Below are 26,670 nucleotides of genomic sequence, written 5' to 3' on the forward strand. Positions count from 1 at the left end.
ATAACCCCTCTGGATGTTAGGTCATTCAAACATAACACATTTCCCCTTCTGTGTCCTCCATGGTCACCCTCTCCATGATTTCTCCTCCTGGGGGCTCTGGTCCATCTCCTCACCCAGGTCTCCCACAGAAGATGTAACTGACAAGCCAGAGGTCACCTCAGGTCTCTTCCAAGTTCTCTCTCTGAGATCACTCACTCTATAGCCAAGCCCAGATTCTCTGTACCCTTCTAAGGCAATGTCCTTTATGCGATTTACTGCACGTGGATGATCACCAGAAACTGGCCACAGACCACTCTTTCACAGCCACACAGGCTTCCATGGGTTATCCCACAACTCTGATTTTTTAGAGTTGTGTCCAAAGATACATACCCATGTAGAACCAGGGGCGTGTTAATATTAAAAAGATGGGTTTGTGAGCCAAGGAACCACTTGGGATCATGAAAAGGAATAGTACTCTAAGTAAAAGAATAGTATTCTAAATAAAATCTTGCCCACTCTCTACCTGCCATTCAATTCTGGCCCAACTCATTGCCCATCCATACTGTAACTCAGATATACACTTATAAAGTGTCTATTATGTATATACAGATATCTAGCTATACACATACAAACATGCATTTATATTTGTTACTTTATGCATATATTTAAATGTATATATATGTATGCATTATATACTTGTGTACATAATTTATAAATTTAGTTTATATATTATATATATATTTTACATTTAATAGTTAATATATTGTATATTTATGTGTATATAGTTTTGTAGTTTATATATTTATATTTTTATAATTTACATATTCTATATTTACATATATACTTTCTGTTTTATATTATATATTCACATTTTATATATTATGCATTTATGCATATGATTTGTTATATTTATATACATAACTTATATTTTATAGTTCATATATTATATTTCCTATATAATTTATATTTTATAGCCTTGATAGTATATATTCACATATAGTTATACTTCATGTATGTGTATTATATATAACATTTATTTTATAATTTATATATTCTATATTTATGTATATAATTTCTATTTCTATAATTTGCCTATTCTATATTTGTGTATATAGATGTAAATTTACATCTTTGTATACATGTATTTATATGTATGCATATGATTAAGTATGTATATGTGTATATACATACATGTATACAGTGTACTCACAGATATATTTATAAAAATCAGGGTTTAAAGTGTCAAAATTAGTTTAAGGGAAATAAAACAAATGCCTAATCCAAGGGACTTGTAGCATTTTAAAAAATCTATACTTCTATTACCTTGTAGTCTAATATTGATATTCGATATATCATTCAAGCAACAGGCCAACTGACTGTACATTTCATTCTGGATGAAAGGCATTATTTAACTTGTAATGACTTCCTTTCCTCCCCTTGTATTATTAGATCAACCTCTGATGAACATTCACGGATAGCATTATAATGTGAAGTTTGATTTAATCAAGACCATGTCACCTGCCAATGGGCGCACTCAGAGGGCTTTTGTGTATATTAGGAGTCACTCTTCCAGTGGGACTTTGCCTATTCCAGATCATCTCCATGCTGTACCTCCACAATCCTCCACTCCAACCTTGCTACCACTCCAGCTCCTGCCACGGGCCTGGATCTCCTGGATGGTGAAATTTCTCCATATCTAGCCTGGCCCAGACCCGCTGCTCCACCCTCCAACCATGGATGGACCAAGCTGTGGCAGGTGCATGCCCTTCTGCCAACCCCAACCTCCTTTCCAACTCTAGCCTGGGGAAACAATGCCATCGTGCTTTCCAGTAGCAGGGGAAGTGTTTCTATGGCAAGCTCCATGAGGGCAGGAACACTTCTGCCTCTTTTTTTGCACCCCTGGCACTAAAACAGTCTCTGGCACATAGCAGGCACGTAAATATATATCAATGGAACTGAATTGAAAAAGTGTTTAAACACTCCAAATGTGGTGATTTCATGGTCATCAGCATTAAAACCATCCAGAAGATTGGAAGCTCTTGGAAGGCAGAGCTCATTTCTCATTTTGTCTATCTCTGGTCCCCAGCGAATTGCTTTACACAGAGTAAACAGTTAATGAATCTGTTAAATTTTCCACCCATTTGTTGCACTCCTGCTAGTTTTGGGATTAACGGTAGATTCTGATTTCTATGAGTGTTTATTTAAATACAAATAAACTTTCAAAGAAACCCTGAATGGACTAGTTGTTTCAATCTTACTTTCTCCAGAGGAAGGAAAGAGTGTTGGCAACAGCTGTTGGAGCTGATTAGATGTGTGAAGTATAGAAAAGCAAAAGTAATAAAAATAAATGATCGAATTAGGAAGGGCAAGCAGAAAAGTCGAACTATATTAGGCTGTTGGCCAGAGACTTCGGGCATAGAAAGTTATTCGCCATACAATGTACCTTCATAAGAAAATGAAACACTATAATTACCTGTAATTTAGAAAGGTCTTCTGCATAATTTTGATCATGTAAAGAGTCTGGTGATGTTAAGAAGGTAACCCAGGGGTAAATTAAGCCGTAATGACTACAGGAGTTTATCTGAAAAGGAAAATATAATTCCCATAAGGTAGGAAAAACAGCACTCAACAAAATGATTTTTATTCTGCGCTAACAAGCATTTTCTGCACATTTATGGTACTGTGCTACCTTGTAAAAGAATCCAACAGTATTCCCATTAAGCTAACATTTTCTTAGGTAACAATTAAAAACGTATTAGTTTTGTGGCTCAGAGCTGTCTTCCCTGCCAAGATGAGAGCACCTAGAGAACAGGAATGGGCTGAGGTTTTTTGTCTTAGTGTTCCAAGAGCTTGGGCTTGGCACAGTGTAGTTATTTAATAAATGTTCAACTGAGTTACTAATTAGCTAAATCCATTCCAAAGTCTTAATAGTAGTAACATTTTAAAAATATCAAATATCAATACAGATGTGTGTATCTGCATGAGTATGTCCGTGTGTGTGTGTGTGTGTGTGTGTGTGTGTGTGTGTGTAACACAAAGTTCTAGCCTAGGATGAGCACCCACAGCTTCCCAGTCATTTTACCAGGTCTTCTGGGTTTCTCAATGGTTTGGTGTCCGGGGACTGCCTCTGGGAGAGTCTCCAGATATACTGAGATAAAAGCTTGAAGAAAAGATTCTGGAGTACAATCTCGGGAAGGGATGCTACCAGCTGGGCTTCCCAGAAGTCGACCAAGAGCTGAGGAATAACATCTTCATCTTTGCCACAAAGCACCTTGAAAACATCACAATAAAGCCCGTCCCAAGCCCAAATAAACATATCAGTTTCATTTCTATAGGATTATAGCCCAGGTCCCCCCAAAGCACTCAAACCCCCCCCCCCATGCTGGGGAAAGGGAGTCCACATTAGAACCTGGGTCAAACAGAATCAAACTACTCCTGGGGAAATTCATGAATTCTTCTTGGGTGCAAGAGCCCCCTCAGTGGATATTTTTATTTTAAATGGCTTCTAGGAGAACTGGGGGTTTATGGAAGGTTTGCTTTTTTTCTCCCCAAGGCAGCAACAATGGCCTGGACTCTTGACAAGACACGTCTCCTTTCCCCATTTCCCAAAGTATGAACCTTGAAGAAGGCATCTGCTTCTTCCACTTCAATTTTGTTGTTTTTCTGCAAGCCCAAGATGGAGGCCACAAGCAATTCAGGCTGAGTCTCCTTGAGGTGAGCAGCAAGCTCCGTTGGCACAACCTGCCCCTTTTTCTGTTGCACCAACAGTCGGGGTTCCAGAATAAAGCCACACACCAACTTCATCTGCAGAGGAGAAATAAATCCAAGTCTGAAATACAAAGTCTACTATATTCAGGCTATCAAAACTCTAAAACACATTTTTCCCCCTTGAGCCTGCAGTTCGCTATCTAGCCTGAGCTGGAAGCGCAGCAGCCACTCATGGCCCTGACATCCATGCCAACGGACACAGAAGCTTTGACCTCCTCTGTTCCTGACTTGGGCAGATTTGCATCACAGAATACCTTATGTCCAGGGAGAGCCTTCTCTGATCTGTCCTCATCCACCCCTTCCCCTGCAGCTAAAAAAGTCTCTTCTTCCTCAAATTTCTTCTGGCATTTCTGTCTCCATCACATCCTACCTGGTGAGATGATGCCTATTACCATACATTCTGTCTTAACTACTTCTCCATCAAATAGATAATACATTCTATGAGGAAATAAGTTCATATCCTGACTACAACCTATAGTCCCATGTGGTATTGGATAAAAATAACGATAACAATAACTAATATTTCTATAAAAATTTAACATTTACCAATTTTTATACATTATTTTTAATGTACATTTAATATATTTTAGATACATTTTTATATATGCATTTTTAAATATATACCTTTCATATATACTATTTCATTTGGGCTTTATAGGAACCCTGCAAAGAACTCAAAGGTGTTGGTATTATTCACTAGTTTTACAGATGAGGGAATTCGGGCTCAGAGACTTTAAGTGATTTGCCAAGATCACACAGCTAAGTGTCAAAGGCAGATTCCTGAATACAAGTGCAGAACTCTGTCTATTATGCCCAGAAATCTAGTTATTATAAATCACAACTTAAAAACTATCTAAATCACTGAGCTTCTTTGGCCTCGTCTGTTTCCTCTGAAATGAGAGGATTAGACAAGATGACTTCTAAGCTCCCTTCTAGCGCGCGCGTGTGTGTGTGTGTGTGTGTGTGTGTGTGTGTGTGTGTGTGTGAATTTACATAAAAAAACAAGTAGGTGTTTATTGCTGGATCTGGATTCATGTGAATAATGACTCCTATGAGGTGGTGCTTGTATCAAATCTGCACCCTTCAAAGTTATGATTATGTCAAATACGGTAACTGGCTATGGCCCCACGGAAACAGGTAGGGCAAAGTCTATTAATGGGACCTCTTTAGAGGATTCATTATTTACAATCATCAAGGAGCGAGCTGGGAACACTTGTGGAGGTGGAGCCAACTCCTGTGTTAACAAGAGAGAATCACCTGGCCGTGCACCTTACCTCCGTATGGCATTTCATCTCTTTCTTGTACGTGTTCAGATCTCCTATTTTCAGAGCCACTGCTGCCTTGCTCAAGGCCACTAAGACAGAGGACATTCCGGCTGGATTTAGCTTTTTTAAATGCTTCATGGCAATTAAAGGATCCATATTCTTCATGCAAGGGCTGCAGAGAGCATGGGGCAGCTGTTTGGGCTCTGCAATACTGAATATCTGGATCACTTTTGTTGCTAATTCCTGGAGTGGATGGAAAGAAATAAAATGGCAGCCGTCAGCAAAGAAAGAAAGCCAGTGCCTAGATGGATATATATAATCTAAAATTAATAGTTATATCAATAAATATACATTTAGTAAGCACTTACTGTGTTTAAAGCAATCGATAAACTTCAGTGCTCACATAATTAGAGAAATCAATAAACATATATGTATTAAGTGCTTGCTATGTACCAGGTACTATGCTAGCTGCTAGGGACATAAATGCTGATCTGGTTGTCAAGAAGACTTGGGTTCAAATCCTGTCTATGATCTCTAGTGATGGGGAGACCAATGGCAAATCACTAAATCACTTAGTGCCTCAGGCATCAGTCATAAATGTTTATCACTGAAGGAGGTTCCATACTAAGAGTTCCCAACACTAATGAAAATCCAGGTCCATGATATTAAACACACACACATGAGTGTGTACACGGGTGTATGTCCATATGTGTGTGAATACATACTTATACAAACCAGAAATGTTTTTATGAAAATATATTTATTTGGGTCAAATCGTAAATATTTTAGTATCTCAGACTCTACGTGACATGGTCATAATCAATTATTGTCAGTTTTCTAAAAAGAATTCTAAATGAACAAATCCTAAGAAGCACATCGGGCCAGGACAGCAAAACATGGCTGCTTTTTATTGGAAGTCAGCCCCTTGTACAAGCTTATTGGAAAATATGGCAGTTTGGGAATGGTGTCAGAAGTCCTGGGTTCTGACTCTTGCACTGGCACTATCTATGAGATGATTGGAAAGTCACTAAACCAATCTGTGCCTCAGTTTCTATAGCCATAAATGAGGGGACTGGATTTAGGTGGTTACTAAGAGCCTTTCCACCATTATCATTCTATGATTACTAATGCAGGACAAAGAAGAATATTTTCTTTTCTCCCCCATCAAAAGCTAATATGATTCCAAAGGTAAAACAATTGGAATTTGGCTGAATTTTTTAAGGAAACACAAAAAAGGTGTTTTGAGGGGAATTTTGTTGTTCTTTTGGTCCAAACCGATGATTTCCTTGATATGAAGCGGTAAATTCCAATTTGGAACTTTTCTCCAAAATAATGCAGATCTATAATCATATGCTGATAGGTAATTGAAAGATTAACAGATTAAGTGACACATTATTATAGCTAATAGTGTTTCTGCTTCCAAAGTGCTTTCCTTGTTATGCCATTTGATCCTCACAACAATCCTGTGAGATAGGTGCTATTATTATCCCCCATTTTACTGATGAGGAAACTGAGGCAAAAGTTAAGTGACATGTCCAGGATCACATAGCTAGTAAGTGTTTAAGGCAGGATTGGAACTCGAGTCTTCCTGACTCCAAGGCCAGCATTCTATGTGCTGTACCACCTAGAATCCTAGGTGGAAACGGAGTATAAATATACTATAAATAAACAAACAGAAAATATATTTACTTCACTTAATTCTTCATCCACATTCTCATAAAGGGAATGGTTTATGTAGAAGAGTAAACCTCTCTCAGGGTTCTGTGATCCATCCTCTAAAACTGAGTCTATTCTGGTCAAAACATCAGTCATAGATAACCCAGACATCTTATAATAAGGCAGGGCCAGATGAGAATATTGGGTGTCAAGTCTAAATAAAAAAAAAAACATCATGAATGAATGAATAAGTAAATGAATAAAAGACATTAAATTCCTACCATCTTAGAAGTCTTAAGTCAAACAGTAATAAGGACACAGGTAGTCTATATTTTTTTCCTAGACTTTCAAAAATGCTTTTTTTTTTCACTCCAAACCTATTAGTTGATAATCGTTGAGCTTTTCAACATATTTCTGTAATGCCTAAGTTAAACATTTATTGCTTTGGATTTGCTCGTGTTTGAAATGCTAAAATTATATAATGGTTTGTGATTACAAAGATGCTAACAAAATAGCATGAAATGTGTGAACAAAAAAGTAGATGAATTGGCTGTATGACTAGAGCAAGGGACAGCCTATGTACATCAATGGTATTCTGGCTATGTCAAGAGAAAATGGGGAAGACCCCTGGTAGCATGGGTGGACTTTCTATAAAGAATTTATCAGTCATCCGATAAGAGTCTGGTAAGAGCCATATTGCCAGGACTTGTGCTAAGTGCTAGCAACAGGACTGCAATGAATGAAACAACCCTACTGGCAAGGGCCTTCCATTCTAATGGGGGAGATAACAGGTACACATATAAATACAAGTAGGAAAAAAATGCCATTTGGGAGTGAAAGGCACTATAAAAAGGAGAATGAGGAGAAACTTAGTTATCTTGGAAAGGTGGAAGTAAGAGAGAGCCAGTGCTAAAATACTGGAGGCAGGAGATGAAGTCTTGCATGCGATAAACAATAAGAAAAACATAAGTCTAGGAATGGGGAGTAATATATCATAAGGCTTAAAAACTGGGTGTGAGAAAGTTTGTGAAGGACTTTAAAGAGAGAAGTTTATACTTGACCTTAAGAGGTAATAGGGAGCAAGAGGAATGTACTGAGTAGGAGTCTTTGCTTAGGGAAAATCACTTCTGGGACAATTCTCACATCCAATTGGAAATTGGAGATGTTCAACTGACAACTGATGCCATGCAAAAGTTCAGGAAAGACAATGAGGCCAGATAGAAAGATGTGCATAGAATTGATAGTTAAACCCATGGAGGCAGATGAGGCATCCAGGTGAGATAGTGTAGACACAAGAGGGCCCAGGACAGAACTCTGGGGAAGATTCACACTTAGGGAGCATTATATGAATGATAAACCATCAAAGGAAACTGTGAAAGAGCAATCAGATAAGAGGAGAACAAGGAGAGGCAACTGTCATGGAGAAAGGGGTCAAACAGAGCAGAGAGGTCTAGAAGAATGAAGAATGAAAAAGATTTGACAATTCAGAACAGTGGTACTAGAGAACAATTTCAATTGAGTGGTGAAGTTACAGAAACCAAATTATAAAGGTTTGAAGAGCGAGAGGAGACTAGAAACCAGTGGAGACAAGTTTGGTTCAGAAAGAAAGAAATATAGGACAATAACTTATGGGGACAGTGAAATATTGTGGATATTTATTGATGTTGTTGAGGAGGATGCTGTGGAGAAATACTTTGTTGATGTTCACAAAAGTTTCTTTCAGCTATCCCCTCAGAAGGAAAGCTAGGAATGACTTAAGCTTCTTAGAGACTAAATATTTATACAAAAGTTATTTATTTATATTTAACAATATGAATATAAGGATTAGTAATAAGGAAAGCCTTAACACTAAAGGGGAACTAACTTTTCATCCACCTTCTATGTTTGCCTCATGGCAAACTCTTGTCTTCCAGCTACTCTGAACATACCTAGCATTTACTAAAAAAACCCAAAATACTATCTGACTACAATCTAACTATAATCCTTATTAAAATTAACTTATTATTAAAGATGTCTCCAACTAAAACCCAAGTCAGTCAGCCTAATATGGCACTAGCTGGCTGATCAAAGGGTAACCCTGAGATGGTCCAGAGTCCAGGCAAACAGGCCTTTGATCTTTCTTTTCTCAAAACCATTCTTCACCAAAGCAGATCTTCCAACTTCTTTCTCCAAGATGAATTCTCACAATAAATAGGGAATGAAAACCTCTTCAGTTGCTTTAGAGTTCTTTCCTCTACATACAGCAAAGAGCAAGGTATGGGATGTCTGTCTTCACCAGAAGCCAGAGAGAGTCTCTCTAACTGAATGAAGCCAGTGAGTGTCAGTTAACTCTCAACTCAGTCACCAACTGTCAGAATTTTATCTGCTTCTCATCCTTTCAAATTCTTATCTCAAGCACAGCACTCTGCCTTGCCTGCATCCTCAGAAAACCCTTTTTTAAAGTTCTTATCTTATCTATACCTAATCAATAGATTTCCTAATTCTTTACTATAACAGTAAAGTCTAGTGAACGGGTTTTTAATGAATTGGGGAGGCTTGGGCATGGTGAAGGCATTAAAAAGAGAGAGGAGATGGTGGAGGGTGCAATCCGTTGGAGATAAGAAAGTGAGATCAAGAAATCAGGTAGAGGTTTGTCTTGGCAAGGGAAGGGCCACCTCATTGTCAAAGACAAAGAGAAAAGAGATGTGATATCAAAGGGTTTTGAAATGAAGAGATGAGGGCAAGAAGAGAGTTCATGTTGAATGACCTCCAATTACTCAGTAAATTAAGAGGTGAGGTCCTTAGCTGAGTAAGGGGAGGGACAGGAGACATGGGAAGATTTGAGGACTGAAGAGAGGATTTGGAATAGCTTTTATGGGGATTAAGACAGAAAATCAATTAAGAAGGAATGAAACCACAGTCTTCCTGCAATTAAGGCTCAGCTGAAGTTGTAAAAATTGACTAATAAGAATCGTTAACATGAATTTATAATGTTCTCATGTAACATAATATGTGCCCTCCTTCAGTGAACGGGAGAAAGCTGACAGTGAGTCATTGAAGGCTGAGATTTGACTAGCGATGTGGGGCAAAATGATAAGAAGGGGAGGGATCTGAGAGTGGAGTTGAATTGACTGATTATAAGACCATGATCAGAAAGGGAGCAAAGTGAAGTCAGAGCTGGAGTATGTGGTCTGAGATACACTATGGGGTACAAGGATCAGTGGTCCTGATGAGACTTAAGAACAGATTTAATGGTCACTAGAAGAGATGGAATGATAAGAGGCTGGGGAAAGAATGCCAGTTTTTTATTAATGACTTGTGAGAAACAGTGAGATCCCAGGTGGGACAATCCCTGCATTTGGCTGAGATTGGAGAGAAGCAATAATAATATCTGAGAAAACTAAGGGATGATGAGATAAGGAAGTCTGGACCATTAATATAGATGCTAAAGTCTCCTAGTACAAGATCAGGTATAACAAGTAGAAGATCAGAGAAGAAAAGTCAGCAGTTAAGCAAGATGCTCAACTCTTTGGGAAAGAGTAGTGCGTGACATGGGGGGCCAATACACAACAGCCTCCATGAAATGGGTAGAAAATGTTAACTGAATGAAATTCAAAGGAAGAAAACTTATGGTAGGCCATGGGCACACAAGATGGCAGGCATGGATGGGTTGTGGTTTGTATTGCTGGAGGGAATGCCATGCAGATGAAAACATAGGTACATGAGACTATAATGAGATCACTTTCTGAATGTGGCTTATCTTCCTTAAGTACCTATCTGACTTCCTAGTCTGTGTGACCCTGGGCAAGTCACTTAATACCCATTGCCTAGCCCCTTCTACTTTCCTACCTTAGAACCAATACACAGCATTGATTCTAAGAGGGAAGAAGAGTGCATATCTGATTATCTCTCTTCTACTTAATAAATTAAACTGGCTCCCCAGAATCAAATATAAACTCTTTTGTTTAGCTTTTAAAGCCCTTCATAATCTGGCCCCAACCTATCTTTCCAGCCTCTTTATATATTATTCCTCCTACCACACTCTGTGCCTCAAACTGGTCTTCTGTTCCCCACACATGGCAACTCTTCTCACATTTCTGTTCCTGTGCTCTGGTCCCCCTGCCTGGATGGCTCTTCTTCCTCCTCACTCCATTTCATAGAATCCCTCTCTTCCTTCTGGATGCATCTCAAGTGTTATTTTGTACATGCAGCCTCTCCTGTATACTTCATATCTATTCCTATTTATTCCATATATGTTATCCAACATGTACTTGTTATCTCCCCAATTAGATAATAAACTCTCCTAAAGGAAGAATTGTTTCATATGTTGTACTAGGTACCCCCAGGGCCCATTATAGCACCTTCTAATTGGTAGGAACTTAATCAATACTTGTTATCTAATTCAGTCTTATCATGTCACATGAGGTATAAAAACCACCATAAATACAAAAGGAGAAGCCTACTATATGGTGATTAAAGTAGGTATGAGTCCTGCCCCCAATTACTGTATGATGTTGTAATTATATCCATTTGATCTCATTTCAGGCCACCATATTGAGTGTCCCAATGGCTTTCCTCTATTGCTCCTGCTGTCTTGTCTTGTTTTGGTTTGGTTTGGGGGATCGGTGGAGAGAGAAGGGAGTCTACCCCTTGTCTAAATCTCAAAGCCCATGGGTATTACCAGAAAAACTTGAATATACCCTTCCTTTGCCCAGATGCTTTCCCACTAGCTCCAAAGCCCAAAGTCTCCTTGGCAGTAAGGAAATCCCTTGCTTACTCCAAGAGTTCCAAGACAGCATCTTCCTGCCATAAACCACCAACCTGCTATAACAGTCTCCAAGGTGCCCACAGCTTTCTCTGAAAGCTTCTAAGAGTTCCTCTTTCTCTCCAGGTTCAGTGAGGCAGGGATCCATCAGAGCGGCTCTCACTAATAGGTGGGCCTCACTGAGGAGATGGATGCAGCTCTGAGTTCTCACATTCTTGTAGGTCTTACTGTAGTCTACCTAGAACAGGGGGACAGGTGGCTCATGATGGCTACTGGGAAAGGCCGATCCTCTTCAAAGGGGTCCAAGATAAGAGAGACTAAATTTCTCAATCAATTAATATTTAATTTTTAAATATACAGGAAAATATCACTAATCCAAATTCTCTTAATTATGAATTTGTAGTAAAAGGCTATTGTATTAGTAGGATTTAGCTGTCTACTTAATGAGGTTAATTTTATTCATGATGAGACAGAGTAATGTTCTCCTTTAATTGAATAACAATTAATTACTACTATAAATTCTTATTTCATGAAATTTTCAATTATCTTTTCAGAGAAGCAGAGGAAGATATAAAATAATGCAAAATGAAGTAAACAGAACTAATGAAAAACCACATACAATGAGTCTGACAATGTTTATGGAAAGAACCAATAAAAAGGGGGGAAATGTATTCTGGGTAATTGTAATAATTGAACTGAGCTCCGATTTAGAAATATGAGAATATACATCCATTACTTTTTTTACCCCCAAAATATGGGGGACTAAGTATAGAATTCTATATATCCTGTCATACTTAGTTGGTGAATTTGATAGTTTTGCTGAATTGCTTTTTAAAAATCCTTTTTATTCTGCTATAAAGGATTATAACAAAAGATAAAATGCAGGGGATTAAGAGGGATTTAAAATGTAATCTCCTTAGAAGGGATTATAAGAAAGAATAAAAAAGAGGAGGAAAGATTTACAGAGAAACTAAAGTGCCATAAAAACAAAAGATATCATTAATTCATTGATTTTTAAAAGGAAGAAACGCATTCATTCTAATAGTCCTAAACTCTAGCAATGAAAATGATTGAAGTTTTCAGCAGTCAAATAAAATTCCAGTTTTCAATGTCAAATGAGTATGAGAAGAAAGATTGTTGAAATTTTCGTATACTTTATGAACACAATTCATAAAATGATTTTATACATCAACAAATAATGGGTTAATTATAATAATACTCATCCATTTATTTAAATGAGTCAATTTAAAGAAGAAAATGGCAGTCATTCACTTGAAAGCAATAACATTTCAATTCTTTTAAAATTATTCTATATTTAGTATTTTTTATTCAGAATGGTCTTCCCCTTCCATTAGTACCAAATTATCTAAGTTGTGCCATTTATATTTATAAACATCTCCCCAAAGCTACGTACAAGCTTCATATACAGAACTGAGAAAAACAGGAAAGTTTTTCACTACTTTCTAAAAGTGAACCCAAAAGATTATCACGTCCTATCAGGCTACCATCTTGGATAGAGTTCCCATATTTCTATTTGGGAGCTAATGAGACACAAAAGGTGAAACTATCAAATGTTGAAATGCCATAGCCAAGGTAGCACATGGTAAGACAACCAGACCTGGAATTGGGAAGGCTTTGGTTCAAATCCAGCTTCAAGCACTTCCTAGCTATGTGACCCTGGGCTAGTCACTTAACCCCAAATTGCCTAGCCCTTGTCACTCTTTTGTCTTGGAACCCATATACATTCTGAGATTCTGCAACAGAAGAGAAGGGTTTTAAAAGAAAAGGAAAAAAATCCATGATTCCATTTGTCGATGAATGGTGCTCAGGGAGGGGTAGTGTCTCTGGTATGGAGGGCTTGTCGTGCCCTGCTAGGGCAGCTCTCCAGCCTCTGACCCCCACTTGACACCCAGCTCTCACTTGTGGCTCCCAGTAGCTGTTAGCATGCGGCAACGGCCACACCCCGGGCAACGGCTTTGACAGGCCAACTAAACCTTGTGAGGGTAGCCATCGGGTCATCGACCCCTGGTGAACCAGGGCTTTGCTCACCCAGCATGTGAAGACTGCTTTGGCGGAACAGGCGGAAGAAACCAATAAGAAGGTTCAACGGCTGAGATGGAGATGCAGCAAAGCACTGTGGAGTGCTTAGGGCGTGTTGGAGCACAAAGGACAACACGGCCATCCAATGCAGCTGAGGAAGTCTCCAGGTGTAACGACTTTTCGTGCTAATGGACCCAGGCTTCCAACGCCGAGAGAGTGGGACTGTCTCTGTGCATCGACTTTTCCACTTAAATCTCCTTCACGCACAAGCATCTTTGTGCACACTCATCTATCCTAACCCCATCCACCCTCTTCAAGACCTGTGGTGATGGGGTAGTGGCGACGCAACAGGTGGAGGTAACCACTGGCAGTTGTAGTCACGATCCTGCATGTAGGCGGCCCACGGACCAGTGGTCGCTCGGCCCTGTGGGCAGCAGGGACGTTCGGCAGCATCCTGGGTGACTGAGCAGCCCTCTCTAGAACAGTACTGCTCACCCTAATCAAGGAAGGGGACTAGAAAAGGTGTCCCAAACATTGCCTGCCCTACAAACACCCGGTCAGCACACCGAGACTGGTGGGTCATCCCTTTAAGTGGTCGAAATCAAAAGAAACAAAATACAAAGAAACTCCTACTAGGAGCATGGAACATCAGGACATTACTTGATAGAGAGAATACCCCAAGACCGGAGAGCAGAACAGCTCTAATCAGTAAAGAACTGGCGCGATATAACATCGACATCGCAGCCTTAAGCGAAACACACTTACCAGAAGAGGGATCACTCAGCGAACCCACCACTGGATACACCTTCTTCTGGAAATGAGCCTCAAATGAAGACAGAATCCATGGTGTTGGCCTGGCTATCAAGACCAGTTTGTTCAAACAGCTGCCAGACTTGCCTGTGGGCATCAGCGAGAGGCTCATGAAGATCCGTTTGCCTCTCAGCAAAGACCGGTATGCCACAATCATCAGTGCATATGCCCCAACACTGAACAGCACAGAGGAGACCATCGAGCAGTTCTACTCTGACCTGAGTGCCGTCCTGCACTCAGTGCCCACCAATGACAAGCTGATACTACTGGGAGACTTCAACACCCGCGTTGGCCAGGACCATGAAAGATGGAAAGGAGTGCTCGGCAAACACGGCATGGGCAAAATGAACAACAACGGCCTACTGCTACTCAGCAAATGCTCAGAGTTCAAACTCACCATCACAAACATTGTGTTCAGAATGGTGAACAAATATAAAACAACATGGATGCACCCACGATCAAAACAGTGGCATCTCATTGATTACATCATTATAAGCCGGCAAGACATCCAGGATGTAAAGATCACCAGAGCCATGAGAGGAGCTGAATGCTGGACAGACCACCAATTGGTTAGAGTGACTCTTCAAATGTGCATTGCGCCTCGCCATCCAAAACGTGCCCAGACAGTTCGTGCATTTTACAACATGAGTCATCTTAGAGATCCATCTTATTTGCAAACATTCCAGTCCTGCCTGGACGACAAGTTGTCTGCCAAGGGACCACTCACTGGAAGCTCAACCGAGAAATGGAACCAGTTCAGAGATGCAGTGAAGGAAACATCAAAGGCAGTCCTAGGCCCCAAACAACGCAACCACCAGAACTGGTTCGATGAGAACAACACTGCTATTAAAGACCTATTGAGCAAAAAGAACAAAGCCTTTATGGAGTGGCAAAATAACCCAAACTCTGCTCCTAAAAAGGACAGATTCAAGTCTCTCCAAGCCATGGCGCAGCATGAGATCAGGAAGATGCAAGACCGATGGTGGGGAAAAAAAGGCAGAAGAAATCCAGCGTTTTGCTGATATGAAAAACTACAAACGATTTTTCAGTGCCCTCAAGACTGTCTATGGGCCATTAAAACCCACCACCACTCCCTTGCTATCCTCTGATGGTGACACTCTCATAAAAGATAAACAAGGCATCAGCAACAAGTGGAAAGAACACTTCAGTCAGCTTCTCAACCAACCCTCTTCAGTCGACCAAAGCGCCCTTGACCAGATCCCCCAAAACCGCACCACTGAACAACTTGAGTCCCTCCTTCAATAGAGGAAGTCCAAAAAGCCATTAAACAAATGAGTGCAGGCAAGGCACCCAGTAAAGAAGGGATCCCAACCGAGGTGTACAAGGCCTTAAATGGAAAGGCACTCCAGGCATTCTACATAATGCTAACCAGCATATGGGAAGAGGAAAACATGCCCCCAGAACTCAGAGATGCCTCCATCATAGCCCTATACAAGAACAAAGGCGCACTAGCAGCCTGTGACAACTACAGAGGCATCCCACTACTCTCCACTGCTGGAAAGATCCTCGCCCGTGTTATACTCAACAGACTCCTGTCATCTGTTTCAGAGCAGAACCTGTCTGAATCACAATGTGGCTTCCGACCAGATCGCAGCACCATTGACATGGTCTTCACAGTGAGGCAAATGCAGGAAAAATGCCTTGAGCAGAACCTAAGTCTCTACATTGTCTTCACAGACCTGACAAAGGCATTCGACACAGTGAACAGGGACGCATTGTGGGTGATCCTTAGCAAGCTCGGTTGCCCAGCAAAATTCGTCAAACTGATCCAGCTCTTTCATGTCGACATGACAGGGGAAGTCCTATCTGGTGGAAAGACTTCTGGTCACTTCAACATCTCCAATGGTGTGAAACAAGGCTGTGTCCTCATTCTGGTACTATTCAACCTATTTTTCACCCAAGTATTACGACATGCTGTGATGGATTTAGACCTGGGCGTCTACATCAAATACCAGCTGGATGGCTCACTATTCGACCTTCACCGCCTGACTGCAAAAACAAAGACAACAGAGACTCATCCTGGAAGCTCTCTTCGCAGATGACTGTGCTCTCATGGCCCACCAAGAAAATCATCTTCAAACCATTGTGGACAGGTTCTCCACCACAACAAAACTGTTTGGCCTGACTATCAGCCTCAGCAAAACAGAGGTGCTGTTCCAACCTGCACCAGGGAGGCCAATGAACCAGCCGTGCATGACAATCGACGGCATGCAGATTTCTAACGTCAACACTTTCAAGTACCTGGGCAGCACCATTGCCAACGACGGGTCCCTAGACCACGAGATTAATGCCAGGATCCAAAAGGCCAGCCAGCACTCGGGCAGCTGCGCTGCAAAGTCCTCCAACACAGAGGTGTAAGCACTGCAATGAAGCTCAAAGTGTATAACGCAGTGGTCCTGAGCTTGCTCCTGTATGGTTGTTGAGACATGGACACTGTACCAGAAGCACATGAAACAGCTGGAGCAATTCCACCAACACTCTCTCCGGTCAATCATGAGGATCCGATGGCAGGACCGAATCACCAATCAGGAAGTCCTCGACAGAGCCAACTCCACCAGCATCGAAGTCATGGTCCTCAAAACCCAGCTACGATGGTCTGGACATGTCATCCACATGGACCCACAGCGAATACCAAGACAGGTATTCTATGGTTAACTATCAGCTGGACTCAGGAAATAAGGTCAACCAAAGAAAAGATTCAAGGATCAGCTAAAGTCAAACTTGAAGTGGGCTGGCATTACACCAAAGCAACTAGAACTCACTGCCTCTGACAGAAGGAGCTGGCAAACCCACATTCACCATGCCACCGCCACCTTTGAAGATGAATGACGTCGACATCTTGCCGCTGCATGTGAACGCCGACACCAGGCCACAACCGTACCTCCCGTAACAACTGGCGTCCCATGCCTCATGTGCCACAAACTTTGTGCCTCAGTCTTTGAACTTCAAAGCCACATGAGGATACATCAATAGATGATAATGCACAAAGACAATCATCATTCTTGGTCACCGAGAGACTACCACCAACCTTTGTACTTCTTAGAGGGAGAAGTGGCCAGTCTAGGTTTGGTCCCTCCATAGTTGGGTGTGAGCTTAGTGTTTTCCTTCAGAAAAAAAGGACCATAGGCTATAAGAGCCAAGAGAGAACTCCAGAATTCAAAATCTTATTTTATTTGAAGAATAAAAGGATTGTCCTAGGGAGTTAGTATTCAGGAGACAAGGTGGTATAATGGAAAAAGCAATGCACTTGAGAATCATAAAGCTTTGAGATCAAATCCTGACTCTTATCATTTACTATCAATATGAACATGGGCAGCACATTTTCCTAAATTTCCTGTTGGGTCTTCATCTGCAAATGAGAAGGTTGGAGGCTTATACTGGGGCATGGTTGTTTAACCTTTTTTTTTTCTTTTGTGGGGCTTGAGAGTCTGGTAAAGTCAAAGGACTCTTTTCAGTTTTAAAATGCACAAAATAAAATTCAGAGGATTAAAAAGAAACCAGTTATAATGAAATATAGTTGACAAAATATTTTTAAAAACAAATTCATTGGACCCCCAAGGTTGAGAACCCCAGGACTAGATAAACTCTTAACATTCAGAATGAAAAAGAATTTATTAAGTGATTACTATGTACCAAGTACAAAGCATCTACGATTATGATTCTGGTGCCATACTATGGCTCTGTTATGGGAAGGAATAGAAAATGAATGTTTCTAGGACAATAAGAAGAAGAATGATTAATTATACAGTGTATTGTATTCTGCTTGAAATATAATACGAATACTACAAATAGTAATAATAGCTAGCATAATACAGCTCTTTACTATTTACAGAGTACTTCATACATATCTCGTTTTATCCTCGCAACAACTCTGGGAGAGAGGTGCTACAGCTATTATCCCCATTTTATGGGATGAGGAAACTCAGAATGTATATGGGTTACAAGACAGAAGAGCAATAAGGGGTAGGAAATGGGGGTTAAGCAATTTGCCCAGGGTCCCACATCTCTGGACATCCCATCTCCAGGCCTGGCTCTCTATCCACTGAACAACCTGGCCAACCCCCAGAACAGTGTTTATGAAGGCTTCCTAAGAGACAGGAAGAGGAGGAAACATAAAGGAAGAAAGAAGACGGCTGTCCTACCTTTAGGGAAACTACTGTCAGAGAGATGGGCATCTCATAAAAACCTGAGGCAGGCTGGCTGTGGCATTTCAATAGGCAAATGGACACTATTACCAATGAGAACCTGTAGCCCCAAATATACCATTTCTTTGTAGAGTTGCACCGTTGAAATTGTATCCACGATATATAAATTCCACCCAGCTTCCACCGCAGTAGACGCCTTGAGTTGAGCGCTGACATCTTTTCTGGAGCTGAAAGCAAATCACCAGATTTACATGGATGCCAAATACTTCACTCTTACAAATGGCTTTAAAATAAATTCCTTTCAATAAGTTTAGCAATAATTTACAGAGCCTAATAATTTTTTTTGGGGGGGAGGGGGTAAATGAGTGAATTCTCTATTTTAAGTTGGGGTTGGGCTCTGCTATTGTAGATTAGTGTTGGATTTGCTTGTTCTCAGGAAGAACTGCTATGACCATTCCTAGCTGTGTGACCTTGGGTAAATCACTGAGCCTCATCTGTAACATGGGAATGATAACCACAAGGCTTTGAGAAAATTCTAAATGAGAGGCCAATAACATTTTATTTAAAAAAAAATAACAGCCACTCTCTTTCACAGAGTTGTGGTAAGGAAAAAAAGAGGTAACATAAGTGAAGTGCGTACATCATTATCCTTATTATATACTACAATAAAACCCAATTGGCCTTCTCTCTGCTCCTCATACAGAACTCTGAATTCCTGTTCCTTATCTTTGTTCTAGCAGTCCCCCATGCTTGGAACATACTCCTTCCTGACCTCATCCCCTAGCATTCCTTTCTCCCTTCAAGCATGAAGCCTTTCCTGGCCCCAAGCACTGCTCCCTTATATTTATTTTGTATTTTTCCCTATTTATTTGGCATAACTTTGAGGCTAATATTTTGTCTCAGTTGATAAAACCACCAATTAGTCAATAAACTTTTATGTGCTTACTATGTGTTAAGGGCTGATGGAAAACAAATTCCTTGAGAACAGGGTTTTATTTCAATGCCTGGCACATAGTAGGCATTTAATAAATGCTTAGTGATTGCTTCCAGCATTCTGTAGTTCCCCAGTTAAACCATTTATTTCTCATTTCTCTTAGAAGGGCAAGTAAGTGATTTTTTTTTCACATTCTAAAACTGGCGACATGCATAGGACTCAGTTCCTCTCTTGATACTAAAACTAGAAAGCTTCAAAAGCCAGAAGTGTGAAGATAAACAGCTATAGAGGTAGCAAACGCTTGGATGCATTTTTTTTCAGCTACTTAAGTATCTGAAATCTTTTAAAAAATAGAATGCTAGGTAGTGTTCTATCTTTAGTCTGTATATTTCTGCCCCAAACTTCGATATTTCAATATATTTCTGCCCCAAATTGTGCATGCATCTATAGTGTTCCATTTAAGATAAAAGTAATGTATAAAATATACAAGCCATAGATACGTACTTGATTGCAAGCTGTTCTCTGAATTAGAATCTGAGCTCTGTAAATGCAGGAATTATTTCTGCCTTTCTGTCCTTAGCACTAAGCACATTGCCCGGCATATAATAAGTAAGTGGTTAATAAATGCCTGCTGATTTGACTTGAATATGAAGTTTCTCTAGGTCATTAAGCTTTGACAGATACCTGAATATTTTGATCCGAGATCCATAAATGGGTTTAGGAACAGGACTATGTAGTCACAATTTCTTTTTAAATACGGAGAAAAAATCTTTGGACTGAAAAGAAAAACAGCTCAATAAATCCAGACATTGATTAAGTACCTACTTTAGGGAGTGTGTGCTGGGTGCTTGAGGGCATAAACATAAAGTGGTCTCTACTGGCATGGAGCTGGAATGTCAAACAAGAAAATGGTAATCAGTAAACTTTAGATTCTCTCTTCTTCCTTATTTGTTGCACAAAAGATGTCAAGGTGCCCTAACTTTTAAACATTAAAAGCACAGATTTGCACCAGTGCATTCTTGTCCAGGATTCACTTCCCTCTTAGAGTTGAGAGAAAATCTCAATAGAATTTTTTTTCTTCTTTCCTTCTGCTTTTTCCTTCCTCTACATAAAAAGTACTCTCCAAAGTTATTTAGTTAATTCTGTATTCTATAAAAATATATCTGATCATTTAAACCTAAAGTAAAAGAAAAAAACTCCAAAGAATATAATTGGCATTTTTTCAAAGAAATCAAAGAGGAAAATATCAACCATATTTCCATTACAGTTTCTTTGAAAGGATTATGAGGATGATTCCAAAGGACTCAGGATGAATTATACCATCCAGGGTCCTGACAAAGAGGGCATGGGTTTGAGGTGTAGAATGAGACATACATTTTGGGGTCATGGCCAATGTGGCAATTTGTTTTTCTTGATTATGTATATTCATTACAAATTTTTTTCTTTTTTTCTTTTTTTTTCAGTGAAGGTGGGTTAGTTAAAAGAAAAAAAACATTTTTGTAAATTGAAAAAAATTAAATAAATAAAAACAAATGCTAAAAAATTATAGGTTTCTATTTATTTGTGTTTACTAGGAATTATGAAGGGAAAATGAAGTAACCAAAAACTGAAGGCCTAATAAAGGAGACGGGTTGGTCAATGTTGTGAAAACAAGAAAACTGAGAGAAAAAGAACTTGTGCTCCATTGGGATCCTATAGTATCAAGATGCCAGAGAAAACAAGGAAAATTGCAGACGGTCAGATGCCTCAAAGCTGAAAGAAACTTCAGAGGCCATCTAATGCCTCTAATAATATAGATGGGGAAAATAAGGTTCAGATGACTTGCCCAAGGTCACAACTGTGATTCAAATCCGGCACATCTTCCCCAAGTCCCACCACTCTTTTCATCTTGCATAAAGGAGAATTGCTGAGGATAAGCAGGTGTGGATGGTAAGATGGATAAGACAAACAACTGGAGGGAGTACCCACATCTGAGAGATCACAGACCCAGCTGGCTATTTAGGGAATTATACTTACAGCAGCCTTTTGGATGACTTTCTTCTATCTGGGGTATCTTCAGAACCTGCTTTAGTCAACAGGATAATATGATTTTTAAAGTGACATATTGCTTTCAGTCCTATGAAAAGCTGCATTCTTAAGGCACAGATATCCAAACTAACAGGTGGACAAGCCTATAAAAGAAAAAAGAACCATTAGAAATTGGAAACAGCGGCCTTGTGCCTGAGTCTTTACAGATTGGTCTGGGCTGTTATTTAGATAAATATCTGCCCTTTTCTAAAAAAAAAAAACCAAAACCCCAACATCATTGATATGTGACTTCTGGTCTTCCCAGTTTGCTGTATTTATTAAAGGGAGGAGAAAGAGGGGAAGGTAACCCACGAGAAGCCCACCCTGACTGGGGGTAGTCCCCACAGACTAGGAGATGAAAGTGACTTAGATTGACTTTTTTAAAAACCCTTAGCTTCCATCTTAGAATTAATAATGTGTATTTTTGATTTCTGAAAGGTGTTTACAGCCAACATTCTAGGAAAACTAGCCTCCAGAGCATTCCGAGGTCATGTTTGACCCATTTTCTATCCAGAATATCGATACTATGAAATTCAAAATGGCATCAAATAGCAGCTTTGACACCATAAAAGGATTCCTCTGGGGAAGGAGGGAGGAAGAAGAGGAATAAGCCACGCAACAGAAAAAAAAAACAACACTGCTATATAACTCAAAAGTTCATGACCAACACTCACATGACTACCTTGTATCGTTTTTAAAACACGGCATTTTTATCACGGGATTTGAATGATTATTCTGCACTCGGGAGGCCCGTGATGGATGCAAGGTCAGAAAATATAAAAGCTTTCTGTCTTGGAACACCACAGAGAGTTCTTGTGGTCAAAAACCTTTTAAAGTTTGCTCTTGTCTTGTCTCAGTATAGATGGCATATCCATTTAGTACAGCCATTAGGATTTTCTGGCAGACCTCTGGAAATGCTAAGAGAGCTGGGAGGCTTCTCAGATGACCAGAATATTAACGTTTCAGGTATTTCCACATCATAGTGGGCAAATTAAATCACCACTAAAGTGCTTTCCTTATTTTTATGCTCTTGGAAATATTGATTTCGTTTCTTTAGGCTAATTAACCCAACCAATTATGATATGCCTCTTCTGAAATATTATCATGTGCTCTATTTGTGAGATCCCGCTTGTTAAAGAAGCTCTTTGCAGAAATACAGCATGCCAATTCCCGTAATTGACCTTAAAAAAAAAAATACACTACAGAGGAAACCAAAAGGCCAACTTGGGTTCGGCAAATAAATGGGGAAAATAAAAATATCACCCTAAAAACACAAGCTATGAATGCTCTAAAGCTTCTATTTTGAATGTTCTAGTTTACAAAATTAATCATTCCTTAGCAAGCTACCATTTGCCACATTTAGTTGCAATAGCAAATGTTTCACACCGTGAAAAGCACTATTACGTAGAAATTAGAACCACAGTGAGCCACGAGGAAACCATGGCACTGCAGATAAAAAGCTGGTCTTGGAGCCGGGAAGACCACGCTGCAAATCCTGCCTCTGATGCTTCCTACATAACAATAACGATAACGGCCTGTAAAATGCTGTTTCACCAACCGTAGAGCTATAGAAGTGCTAGTTATTATTAAAATAGACATCTTCTATTGACTGTGAAATTATTCTAACCTTGAGGGTGGTATCCACATAGGGGTCTGCATCCCTTGCAGCTGCTGCACTGCATCGGACTGTGAAACACTGTAAGTTGTTACTAAGGAAAAGTAGAGAAAAGGTCCTTTTTTAAAAAGAAAAAAAATCATCATCATCTTTATTTATATTAACATTTTTAAAAATCCTTACCTTCTCAAATCTAAGGGCTAAGCAATCAGGATTAAGTGATTTGCCCAAAGTTAACACAACTAGGAAGTGTCTGAGGTCACATTTGAACCCGGGTCTTGACTCTGGGTCGGGGTGCTCTACACGGTTCTACTTAGCTGCTCTGTTAACTTTTTTTTTTTAATTTTGAGTTCCAAATTCTCTGCCTCCAGCCGCTCTACTCCTCCACTGTTCTCAGCAATATGTGATCAATTATACATGTAAAGGAGGACAACTATGTGGCTAGAGATGGAAGATCTTAAGTTCAAAATCTGGCTGTATGACCTTGGAGAAGTCACTGACCCTCCATCAATTGGTCCTGACTGTTCTTTGGCTTTTTATAAAGCAGTACTGATTCTAAAAGGAAAAGGAAGGGCTTAAAAAAAGAAGAAAAAAACATTCTAATGGTTCTACACAAAAGGGAGGGGGGTCAAAACTCCTAAAATAACCCAATATTTCCAACTCCTGTGATTAAAGGAACCAAATCAAATTCCTGAACTTCATTTAAATGTAAATCTCGGGGGAAAGTTGTATCTTTAAGGAAAGATCAGTATGGTACGTATGGTAAGAACTATATTAGATTGGGAGTTATTACCAAGTAGCAATCAGCTTTAGACCTCACTCTGACACTAAGTACAAACTCTTCGGGAAGCCACTTTGTGACTCTTACATATGATAAAAGAGGATCGGGTTGTAGCTCTAAACTCCCTACAAGTTCTTAGCAGATAAAAGCATCTGAACCATTTTCAATTTGCATTGAATACCGAAAGCAAAAGCTAAATAGAGTAACAGAACTGTCAGTCACTAAAAGCAGAGCAAACCACAATGGGGGAAAAAAACCACCTTTAAAAAGCCATTTAAATGGATACCAAATCTATCAAATCAAGCTTCTGATGAGCGAGTCACTGGACACCATAGTGTGCTATAGCCATTAATGAAGGGGCAAATGATAAGAAAAAAAATGAAAATGTAATTTATCTACATTCTATCTAAATTTTACATTTAACTTAAAGGATCAACCTCCAAAAGAGAATGGGGAAAAAAAGGGGTTATCACAGAAAAGTCTAGAAGAGTGGTTCTTAAGAATTTAGAACATGAAGTCCCCTTTCTAACATCAAAAGTTTGTGCAATGGGGGCAGTTAGGTGGGTCAGGGAATCCTGGGTTTAAATCTAAATTCAGATGCTTCCCCCTTTGCCCTATCCTTACTGCTTCTGCCTTAGAACCAATATCTCTGTATCAATTCTAAACAGAAGGCAAGGGTTTTGTTTGTTTTTTTAAGTTTCTGAAGGAGTATCTCTCAGTTGAGACAAAAGTCTGCTTTTATTTTTTTTTAAACCCTTACCTTCTGTCTCAGAATTAATCCTGTGTATTGGCTTCAAGGCAGAAGAGTGGTAAGGGCTAGGCAATGGGGGTCAAGTGAGTTGCCCAGAGTCACACAGCTGGGAAGTGTCTGAGGCCAAATTTGAACCCAGGACCTCTCGTCTCTAGGCCTGGCTCTCCATCCACTGAGCCACCCAACTGCCCCCCAAAAGTTTGCTTTTTAAATGAAATCACAATTTGTTAGCCAAGCCACAAGAACATCTGCAGACATTTGGAGGGAAAAAACCCTAATACATATATTTATATCTGCAAGACATTAATTCAGCTGACATAAACTACTGTACTAGATATTTTGTTGGTAGTAAATAAAAGTTCAAGAAAAACCTTGCAAACACTTCACTGTCCCCAGAGGACCATAGACCACAGGCTGGGAATTCACTGGCCTGGAAAAAAATAGCAATGAGCTATTCAAAGCAGCCTTAAATGCAATTAAACATTAGCAGAACACAATATATCATCTATTATTCATTAACGAGAGGCAACACAGTATAGGGAAGAGAGAGTTGGCCTCAAAGACAAGAAACTTCACTTTGTAACTATGGATAAGTCATTTAAGCTCCAAGAGTTCAAGGCAACTTTCTAAGACCTTTGACTGAAGGCTGGTGCCAATCTGCATTGGCAAAGGGAGTTTCCTCACTGGGGAGGAGTTCCTACACCCAGGAAATCAGAGGTCTGAAATCCATCCTTTCCCCACTTAAATACTCAGACAGCATAAGCAAATGTATAAGGTGATAAGAGGCTTCATTTACAAAACAAGAGATAAGGGGCAGAGAGGACCCAATAAATGATCCATACCTTGTGATGACATGTAGGAATTGTGGGGTAAGAACCGCCTGCCGAGACTTCTCTGGATATTGGTAGACTGACATTAATTCCACCGATTTAGCAGCCATATAGAGATACCCAATATGAGGTAAGGAAAAAAAACAGAAAAGGCTTAGCAACTCTTTTTCCTGAGAGGAACTCTTCCCATCGGCAGTAACAGAACCTGTATTAAAAAGGGAAGAAAATAATATTACTCTGAATATTTTATTGCAACGCTTGACCAAGCCTATCCCATGATGTCTACGATGAGAATGAACACTGACCTTTTTGGAAATTAAGTCTTTACATCATAATCAACTCTACAGAGGCAGGCAAATGCAGGGACATTCTACAGAGAAATCCAGTTATAACTGTTTCTCACCCACTGAATTCTCTTCCCTTTTCCTGTATCTCTGACTTTCTGATTCTTTACAATCCCCCTCCAAATCATAAGAGGAAAACTTTATACAAAGCATGGCACTCTTTTACTTCTACAAATAAAATCCACAGGATGAAGGAAGATAGATATAGATATGAAAATATTTATAGCAATAACACAAATAATAAAAGAAAATAAATAACAAGATATAAAAATATTTATATCAATAACACAAATAATAAAACACATTACTAGAGATTTAAAAATATTTATATCCTTAACACAAATAATAAAGAAAAAGCATTACTAATCATATAAAGATAACATTTATATCAATAACACAAATAATAAAACACATTTCTAGAGATTTAAAAATATTTATATCCTTAACACAAATAATAAAAGAAAAAACATTACTAATCATATAAAGATAACATTTATATAAATAACACAAATAATAAAGAAAACACATAACCAGATAGGCAAAATGTTAAAAAAATATATATATCCTTTGAGAGGGGCTGCTTGACAACTCCCTTTAGAATTGCCAAGAAATAGGGCAGGACATAGGATTTAGCTGGATAATCAAAAGGTGAAGAATTACAAGTTAAAAAATAAGAAAAAAAAGGGGGGAAAGAAAGTTTAGCAGGGCCAGATTTCAAACTATTTTACAGAGTTGCTGTTGTTCAGTCATTTTTAGTTGTGTGCAATTCTTTGTGACCCCATTTGGGATTTTCTTAGCAAAAACAATGGAATGGTTTTCCATTTCATTTTGCACATTAGGAACTGAGCAAATAGTGGTTAAGTGACTTGCAAACATAGCTAATGTCTGAAACCAAACCTGAACTCAGGTCTTCTGGACTT

The 26,670-nt window shown here is 39.4% G+C and overlaps 2 protein-coding genes across 7 annotated transcripts in view; one reads left to right on the forward strand and one right to left on the reverse strand.

Moving 5' to 3' along the window:
* The window catches only part of LOC100017675 (ceruloplasmin), a 68,347-nt gene extending 66,133 nt beyond the window's left edge, over positions 1 to 2,214 (forward strand). For both annotated transcript variants that reach the window (XM_056808292.1, XM_007502059.3), the window contains one exon: positions 1,429 to 2,214. The gene's annotated coding sequence lies outside the window, so the exon portion shown is untranslated. The remainder of the gene's footprint in view (positions 1 to 1,428) is intronic.
* The window catches only part of HPS3 (HPS3 biogenesis of lysosomal organelles complex 2 subunit 1), a 66,401-nt gene that overhangs the window by 7,393 nt on the left and 32,338 nt on the right, over positions 1 to 26,670 (reverse strand). For 2 of the 5 annotated variants that reach the window (XM_056808297.1, XM_016425240.2), the window contains exons 5-15: positions 25,419 to 25,611; positions 23,057 to 23,138; positions 21,379 to 21,533; positions 20,188 to 20,250; positions 18,547 to 18,655; positions 11,469 to 11,650; positions 6,702 to 6,882; positions 5,022 to 5,255; positions 3,598 to 3,783; positions 3,062 to 3,250; positions 2,453 to 2,560 (exon numbers count right to left, since the gene is read on the reverse strand). In XM_056808297.1, the coding sequence (XP_056664275.1) occupies positions 2,453 to 2,560; positions 3,062 to 3,250; positions 3,598 to 3,783; positions 5,022 to 5,255; positions 6,702 to 6,882; positions 11,469 to 11,650; positions 18,547 to 18,655; positions 20,188 to 20,250; positions 21,379 to 21,533; positions 23,057 to 23,138; positions 25,419 to 25,611 (1,682 nt within the window). The remainder of the gene's footprint in view (positions 1 to 2,452; positions 2,561 to 3,061; positions 3,251 to 3,597; positions 3,784 to 5,021; positions 5,256 to 6,701; positions 6,883 to 11,468; positions 11,651 to 18,546; positions 18,656 to 20,187; positions 20,251 to 21,378; positions 21,534 to 23,056; positions 23,139 to 25,418; positions 25,612 to 26,670) is intronic. The other 3 variants (XM_056808295.1, XM_007502058.3, XM_056808296.1) reach the window with 3 other exon arrangements.

Source organism: Monodelphis domestica, chromosome 8 (assembly GCF_027887165.1).
Source record: "Monodelphis domestica isolate mMonDom1 chromosome 8, mMonDom1.pri, whole genome shotgun sequence".
In the NCBI taxonomy this organism is placed as follows: domain Eukaryota; kingdom Metazoa; phylum Chordata; class Mammalia; order Didelphimorphia; family Didelphidae; genus Monodelphis; species Monodelphis domestica.